Below are 9524 nucleotides of genomic sequence, written 5' to 3'. Positions count from 1 at the left end.
AAATTTTAAATTTTTTAATCAAGATAAAACTGAATTTTAAAAAAGTTTTTAATTTTTTTTATTTTCAATTTTATCTTGATTTCATAATTAATTATAAAATTATTTTTATTAAAATAATTTAATTAAAGAATTTTCAAATTTATTTTCGAATTATTCAAACTTAATTTTAATCAAAATAATTTAATGATTTTTTATTAAAAAAATAATTATTTTCAATTAAAATAATTAATCAAAATTTCTATTAAAAAATAAAATTTTTGCAAAAATTCAGTTTTAAAAATATCAATTTTATATTGATTTTTTTTTTAATTTTTTGAAAAAAATATTCTTTGGTAAAAAAAATTTTCTCTTTTAGATTTTTTCAATTCATAAAAAAAATGTTCAAAATCTTAAAAATTCTATCAATTTTTCATACCGCTTAATATTTAATTTTTTATAAAATTCAAAACATTTCTAACAATTGCATCGACCTTTAAAAATTTCTTATGACAAAAAAATGTTTAAAAAAATAACCAGACGTCTCCATTTTCAACTAAAAAACCTTCAACATTTTAAAATGTTGAGTTTCCATAGCGAAAAATCCTGCGTATGTAAAATAATAACTTGTACAAACAAAAAAAATAGTATTATCACAAACAAGAAAAAGTTATAAAATATTACAAAATATTATAAAACTACGTCAGACATGATGATGATATATAAAATTATAATTAAAATGGTAATAGACAATAATAATTTAAAACAACATTTTCATAATGGTAATTATAATAATAAAACAAGTAAGTTTAATAAATAATTATAAATTTATAATAAGGTCTAGTTACACATTTATTAAAATAAGGATAATAATAACTACTAAAATATTTATAATTAGCTGAATTGTAAATACATCTCACATAAAAAAAATATGAATTATTAGGTATATCATTATAAAATATATAAAGTTATAAAAAAAACTATTTTCATTATAAAAATAATTATTATAATATTTAATAATTGGTTATAATTAAAAATAATAAAGAAAGACATGTTAGTGTGATGATTATAATTAAATAATTAAAAATATATAAAAATTATATATAATAAAATATTAAAATAAATAAATAATAATTATAAATTAAAATAAACAAACAAGAGAGAAGTAACATTAAAACTTAAACAAAAAAAAATTGTATCATCAACGGTTAGTTTACTTCTCCATCGGGTACTTGTTGATAAAAATATGTATTTTTGAAGAAAAGAGTTATCGTGAGTTACTAACCATGACATGCGCTTTGGCGCATCATATCAATTTCCCCTATTTTGCTATATTTGAAAAATTTTCCGTTTTGTAACGTGAGAGTATTCAAAGCCAATTTGTCAATTTAATAATTAAAAAAAAATAAATGAGCCCCACAAATGGCTTTGAATATAACAAACATTACAAAAAAAAAAGAATTTACATAAAAATATATATAATATATGTATATTATATATGATTATAAAATGTGAAAGATAATCAAATAATTACTTTTGATATAAAAAAAAATAATAATAATGTATAAGAAAAAGTATTATTAGGAAGTTTAAAAAAATATTTTATATTATTAAAAAATTATTAAGTTTAATTTTTGTAAATTTTTATTAAAATATTTAAAAATATATAAAATATTTTAATAAACATTTTAATTAAATAATTAAAAATTATTATTAATTAAATAAAAAAATTAAATTTTTACAAAAATTAAATTTAATTATTTTTTTTAATAATACAAAATATTTTTTTAATAAACTCCCCGTAAAATCATTTAAAAAATACAAATATTAGCTAAAAAAAAGTGTAGAAAAAAATAGTGTAATAGAATAAAAAAAACATTAAAATATATAATATACAATAAATAAACATGAAACAAAAAAAAATATATAATAAACAAAAATAAATTAAAATTAAAAAAAAGAGGAAACATGAATAAACCATGACAATATATATTTATTATTAAATTTTTGTAGCGCTAAAAGCTTTCGTACGAAAAAAAAATACAAAATAATAATCATAAATAGACATTTATAAAAGACAAACTCTTTAGAAAGGTACATATCGATATCTTTTGAAAAATAGTCAATATTTATCACCTCCGCCGTAATTAATAATTACCATAATCATTAAATATCATAACAAACTAAGAAAAAAAAATCCTACCTAATAACCTATATTGTATTAAACATTTGTGAAATGCTTATGGTGATAAAATGTGGCAAATTGTTTTAATTTGAAATGAAAAAAAATGTTCAATCACGCCGTAGAAAACAAAAAAATATAGATTTGCTGTATAAATGTATACTACTCGGATAACAATTGCTAACCAATTCTGCTTTAATTTATTTATATTTTTTTCTAAAATTTAATAAAAAAAAAAATCTAATTCCATTCTGAGCATTTATTTACTTTTCTTAAATCTCTTTCCCATCAATTTGTCATAAAAAAATAACTTTTTACTATTATAAATGATAAATTCAATAAAGAAGTAAGTATTCATAAATAGCGTTACTTGTGTAACTTGACATTTATTAAATAGAGAAAAAAAGAACAAATAATGAAAAAAAAAGCGAGAAAGAGGAAGAAAATAAATAATAATTAAATTCAAAGAGAAAAATAATAATAAATAAAATAATAAAGACAATTATTAGATTAAAATATGGTTCGAGTGTTTTATTTTATTTTATTTTATTTATTAATTCTATACAATTTGTACCATTTTTTTTTCTTCAAAGCAACATTAAATTTTATTTAAGTTTTTACATAAAAAGGTAAGTAAGGTTTACAATGTAATGTAATAAAGAAAAATGTTTTACATGATTTTAAAAGTTCTTGTAGAAAAATTCAATTAAATTTTTCAAATTGTTAAATTCTATTCACTAAATTTAATTACTTAATTAATTAAAATTTAAAAAAATATTTAAAATTAAATTAAATTATTAAATTTATAAAAATTAAAAATATTTATGAAAATATTGAAAAAATGACAGATAATTACATTTAATGTTTTAAATTAGAATTATTTTTCAAATGATAAAAAAAAATTATTGCAAAAAACAATTTTCAAAAAAAAATTTAAATAAAAAAAATTTTTGAATCAAAGGGTTAGGCTAATTTTTTTTTGAAAATCAAGTCGATTTGTGAGCAAAATTTTTTTTGAAATTTTTTAAAAAAAACAGGGGGGGGGGGCAAAATAAAAATGAAAGTTTTGAAATACTATTTTTATACCAAATGACAAAATTTTACATTTAAAATTTGCACTTATCAAAATAATTAAAAATTAGAATTTTTTTAATTTTTTTTTTTTTGCAAAAGTTTCATAATGATAAAAAAAAATTTGAATTAGCAAAAAACAATTTTCAAATTTTTTTAAAAAATAATAAAAATGTAAAATATTTCACAATTTATTTAATTTTATTTAATATCATAGGGCAACTCTGAGTTAGAGCATATTCTCTAAAAGGGCACATCGATTTTCTATGGAATTTCAATCAAAATCTCAAACTTTGGGGTTTTTAAATACTTTTAATAGAAAAAAGTTTCAAATTGCCTAAAATATAATAATAAAGAAAGAAACCCTCGAAAAATTCAAAATTCATAGAATTCATCATTTTGAATTTTTTCAATAAATTTTCATATTTTTGAATAATTTTTTATCGAAATACAAAAAATTTAGTTTATGATCAAAAATATTTATAAATCCGTCATTTCTTACAAATTTTCTTTAAAAATGTATGGATTTCTCAATTTTGATATGCCCTATTAGAGAATATATATTCTCTTATTGGTACACTTATTTGAATTTTGGGTGCCCTATGATAGAATTTTCACTGTATTTCTAAAAAAAAATAATAAATTTTCATGAAATATGAAAAATTTTCTTTCATTGCATCAACCTTTAATGCAAAAATCCTCCCATAACAGGAGTAGTTCCTGTGCTGGGCAAAACTCCGCCGCCTCCCGAAAAATGCGGTCTCTTAAACGGTTTGATGGTTTCTATTTGAACTGGCGGCGTAACGACCTTGATATGTTCGACAGTTGCTGCTGGCTTCAAATTTTGTCTCATAAACATCTCATTTTGCTTCACTAATTTGTACTTTTTGTACAAACGAATTGTCGCAAAGTACAAAATTTCACAGAAACTGAGGACACTCATGCCAACGAATAAACTGTAAACACCGCCGAGATTCGCTAAAAGTAAAAAAATCATTAGAATTATTCAAAAAAAAAAAAAAAATAGAAAAATATACTTACAAACAAGCAAAATAATGTTTGAGAGTAAATCTTTGCGGAAACGACGAAATGTTTGACTCGACATGTAAACATGAACAATCATGTGAGTTTCGTTAAGTCCATCGCTGAAAGATAAAATTTGAATTTTGACGTTCATTAAAAATGAGGAAAAAAATAAATTTTCAAGGAAATTCTTACTAAAAAGAATCATAAGTGTACTCAAAATTCTCTAATTGGACACTATTCGCCGTCAAACGATAACTTATTTGGTTACACTGATTCGGACAATTTTCCGCCTTTTGTTCGTCATTGCGAAATTCGTCATATTTCTCCGAAAGACATTGGATATCCTTGAATTGGCAAGTTTTAATATCCTTGACGTCGGGATAATAAAATGGCAAACAATTACAAGCAGCGTTTGTTTTGCCCATTTCAATCTCAACTTCGCAATTGTATCGTTTGTATTCTTTAAAGTATCTGAAAGAAAACGATTTTTAAACAAAATAAGAGAATTTTTTTAAACCACGTGGTTTCTTGAAATTTTTTAAGTCACGTGGTTTCTTTAAATTTTTTTAAATAAATGGTTCATTTAAATTTTTAAAGCCACGTGACTCTTTAAAAAATTTTAAACCACGTGGCTTATTAAATTTTTTTAACCTTTTAATTTATTTTTTAAATTTTCAGTTTATTTTTTTAGACCACGTGGTTTCTTTAATTTTTTTTTAAAAATTAATTAATATTTTTAATTGACTTCGATTCATATTTTTAATTAATTTAATTTAATTTTTTTTATTTATTTTTAAATTTTTTCAACTTTAAAATGTTTAAGCTCATTAAATTTTTTTAAACCACGTGGTTTACTTATTTTTTTTAATTATTTTTTTTTGATCACGTGGTTTGTTCAATTTTTTTTTTAATTTTTTAAACCACGTGGTTTTTATTCATTTTTTTAAATTTATTTATTTAACCACGTGGTTTTTATAATTTTTTAATTTCATAAACCACGTGGTTAGCTTAATTTTTTAGACCACGTGGTGCCATTAACTTTTTCAAACGTGGTTTGTTCAATTTTTTTAAACCACGTGGTTTTTATTCATTTTTCAAAGTTTTTGTAACCACGTGACTTTTTCCAATTTTTAAATCTCATAAATCACGTGGTTAGCTCAATTTTCTTAAAAATGTGGTAAAAACTTACTGCAAAGGTCTTTCATCGGAAAAAACGCATCCCCGAGTTGAGGCTGGAATTTGTCGAATTTGCTCCGAGGAAATTGTCTCTTCCGGAATGATATCGATAAAAGTTTCCGTTTGATGGGGCAACACTTTTTCCGTTATAGCTTCACTCGGGTAGATGTCGTTCTCGTGCACATACATTTTTATTCCGTCAGTAAAGACACGAGAAATTGTTTTGGATTCCACAAGAGGGCGAATTACCATACTTAAACCGCCATCGATGCCTCCTTTTGTTGCTTTACGAACGACATTTTCACTAAAAATCAATTTTTCAAGAATTTAAGAAAAAAAATTGAAAAATTAATTTTTACCGCTTTTCCGTGTCAATATTAAAGGAACAACAATACCCCTGCCACGTGTACGATCTTTCAAAAAGCCGCGCACAATCAACGATCTCTCCGTTATAACGGCACTTTACGATCATATCGTTACAGGGCACCATCAGGCCTTGCATCGTCATAAAAACATCGTAACGATTTTCCTGAAGCAGATTTTGCATCAATTCAAGTTGGGTGTAATTAACCGTTTCGAGTTTCTGCATGAAGCCGTCTGTCAAACGAAGGAGATTGATCATTTCCTCTTTGTCCAAATTTGGCGGGAGATTCCTAAAAGGCGCAAAAAAATCAATAAATGGAGACGACAGGTAATTTTTTATGAATTTTTTTGCGTTACTAACATCGTATCGACAACATAACTCGCACGTTCGTAACTCATACGAGCGATATTGCAAATGGTGACAGCTGGAAAATACAATAGACTCAACGGTGCATGATTTGTGTCGACATTGACGCGTGTCGGATTGCTTGTGTAGCGTTGCCAGAACACGCTGACCAAAACGTTTGCGAATACGAAGAAACAAATGACAATTATTGACCATGTTATTCTGCGTAGATGAAAAAAAAAATGGGAAAAATTTTATTTGGAAGTTTCGTGAAATAATTTTTTGGTTATTTCTTCTTTAAAAATTTTAGATTAAAGTTCATTTAAATTTAATTTAAATTCAAAAATAACAAAATGAAATGGAGAAAACGGTATTATTATTTAATTCAAAAGGTCACGTGGTTAACTTTTTTTTTCAAATGTGTATTGGGAAAATTTTTGAATGCGCTTTAGGATAAAATTTCAAAATGTGAATTGGGCCCAATTTTGAAGTACAAACGGGGTCAAAAATTTAAAAATGTGCTCTTGGTTATGTAATATAGACAAAAATTGGTCACGTGGTTAAAAAATTTAATTATTATTTCTAAATGTAAAAATCGTTATATTTTAAGAATTCGTAAAAATTAAAAATATTTAAAATTTTTTTATAACTACCTAATTTGTTGAAAATTTTTAGAAGAAATGTTAAATATCAAAAGTAGGATTTTTTAATACAAAAATTTTTTAATCCGTTAAAAAAATCAGTTAAAGAGTCAATGTTTTTAAATTTTTCAAAAAAAAAATGTTTTAAAAAAAAATCACAAAAAAAGTTCAAGAGTAAAAAAAAAACTGATTGTTTTTAAATTTCTTCAAATTTTTTATTTATTTATTAAAAAAATTTTTAATTTATTATTTTTTAAAATTTTTTTAATTAAAAAAAAAATTTACGAACTTTTTGAAAATTTTTTTAAATGATTGGGGGGGCTAAAAAAAAAAAATACTTTTTTATACAAAATGACAAATATTATAAATTTTTAAATTATAAAAATTATATTGATAATTTCTAAATTAAAATTATTTCAAGCAATTCAACTAAAAAATGAAAAAAATTTAATTACAAAAAAAAATAAAAAAATTTTGAAAACATCAAATATTTTTTAAAATAATTTTTTAATTTAGGAAATTTTTTAATTAATTTTCAAATAATTAAAAAAATTTAAATTTTTTAATTTTTCTAAAATCTGAAAATTGCCAAAAAACGGCGATTTTTCGATAATTTAATTTTTTTTTTTTTTTATTTTGATTGGATTAAACTTTTCATGGGACAAAAATTTTCCAAAAAAAATGATGGAAATTTTAAATAATTAAAAAAAGGTCAATTTTTTAATTTTCTACGCTTAAATTTCTCGATAATTTGATTTATAATATTAAACTTTTCAAAAAATTTTATTTGGAAAAGACATTATATTTAATATTTTTTATCAGCCTAAAATTTGTGGTAAGAATTTGGTTTTGTTTTTACCATTTACTCAAATTTGTTAAAATTTTTTTTAGTTCTTAAAACACCTGATTATAAAATTCAAACAAAAATCGATCAAATCACTCCTCACTTTGTACACTTATTCCCCTTTGGATCCGTAATATATTGCACACCATGCACGGATGCCTTTTCAGCAAATTCCATAAATGTCACTTTGACCGCCTTCCACAGGAGTTTATGCTTCTTCAGGGGTTGATTTATCGATGCTGAGCCTGCTGCGACTAACGGCATTTTTACACACTTTTTCCCCTTTTTTCCTCTGCACAAAAAAAATTTATGACACTTTTCTTCTGTTGTTTTTCTCGATTTATCTCTCCGAACCGTAAGACACCCAAAGTAAGACTGCCTGCATAAATCAATGCGTCGTTGCTGCGTTCGTGCTTTATTATTAGGCATTGAGTTAGGCTTTCGGGTGTAATGATAGGGTGTGAAAAGTGTCTCGGTTTGTTTATTTATGTGTCAAGAGCAAATGCTTACCCATGAAAATTCAACGTAAATGACCAGGTTCGGGCATGACGATCAATAAAATTATTTTTTTGTGTGTGTGGAAGCGAATGTTGATTGATGGGACTTGATTGATCAATTAAATGATTCTTATCTCAAAATTTTCGTATATAGGACACGAGTTTTCATTGATTCCCGTCAATTTTGTGTAAATTTTTAGTTGAAATGGGTCTTTTGAGTTTTGAGGCGAACGATTATTACGACACGACTTACTATGAGTTTGTTTTTTGTAAACTTTTGGCACTTTGGCCTCTTGCTTGGAGGGTAAGAATTGATTTTTAATAAAAATTATTTTAAAAAATTTCATTTTTTAGCCTGAAATGAAGCAAAATATCGTTTTGGACTGCTTCATTGGAGGAATTTGGCTTTTTATACTCATTTATTACGCAACAGATAATATTTTGGAAGCGGATTATTGGATAGCATTCAGAGAAACAACTGAATCTTCTTTAATGGCATGGGGTATAAGGATTCAAAACTTGAGCAGTATTGTCTTGGGAATCTTCTTAATTGGATTAACTAGTTTCCAAAGTCTCTTTTTCCAAAATAATTTTCACAAGTTAATCGACATCATCGTTTATGTCGACAAAATATTGGAAAAAGAGTTTTATGCCGACCTACAATTTCCCTTGGCTTCGAAATTCTTATTTTTTCTCGTAACTTGTGTCACTTCGATGCTCATTTCTTTCTTAGTTGCATCTTGGTTCATATTTGAAGTAGTTGTCAAGTTGCCCAGTTTGACTCTTTGTCTCTCCTTTTCATTGGGAAACGTAATTTTCGTCTCTACAGTAATAACTTTTGTGGTCTTTGTCATGACTCTGAGACGACGTTTCACTTTCTTAAATGACTTGATTTGTCTCATGTACTCTGAGAAGGCAGAAAATGTTTTTATCTACAGTCAACAACCGACGATCTCAACAATTTTCACCGACTTCAAAGTCATCAAGGATCATCGAAGTGCCTGGACTCAATTGAAAAATTATCTTTTGTGTCAAAGTTGCTTCACACATCGAAGAATCACTTCAAAGACGACCAACTTGGAATTGAAGCATTTTGTTAGTCGGTTAGTTCATTTGCATAGTAAGCTTTGTGATGGGATCTTGATCCTTAATGATCTGATGGCGTTGAAACTTCTCTTGGCAACATATTATATCTTTACCTATGTCCCGTTTGCATGTTTTGCGAGCTATCGAATGTTGTATCAGCCGAATCAGAAAGCGAGTATAATTACACTTGCAATAGCTTCGTTTTTGGAGTTCTATTTAGTATTGATGATTGCGATAACAGCATCTTCGACGGTTACTTGTAAAGCGGCAAAGGAGATGGGAAGGAAGTTGCATAAAGTTGCTTATAAAGCATGGG

At 24.8% G+C, this 9524-nt stretch overlaps 1 protein-coding gene across 1 annotated transcript; it reads right to left on the bottom strand.

The window, feature by feature from the left end:
* Positions 1-3914: 3914 nt before the first annotated feature.
* Positions 3915-7889, bottom strand: LOC134835233 (sodium channel protein Nach-like). Its single transcript, XM_063850103.1, has 7 exons — positions 7729-7889; positions 6156-6362; positions 5791-6084; positions 5445-5735; positions 4448-4726; positions 4271-4374; positions 3915-4207 (listed from the first exon to the last, which is right to left on the bottom strand). Exons 1-7 carry the CDS (start codon positions 7887-7889, stop codon positions 3915-3917), a joined length of 1629 nt encoding a protein of 542 aa, XP_063706173.1.
* Positions 7890-9524: the final 1635 nt, after the last annotated feature.

This window comes from Culicoides brevitarsis, chromosome 3 (genome assembly GCF_036172545.1).
Source record: "Culicoides brevitarsis isolate CSIRO-B50_1 chromosome 3, AGI_CSIRO_Cbre_v1, whole genome shotgun sequence".
Classification (NCBI taxonomy): Eukaryota; Metazoa; Arthropoda; class Insecta; order Diptera; family Ceratopogonidae; genus Culicoides; species Culicoides brevitarsis.
The sequence above is the reverse complement of the archived record's forward strand: the minus strand, read 5'-3'. Positions and strand labels throughout refer to the sequence as shown.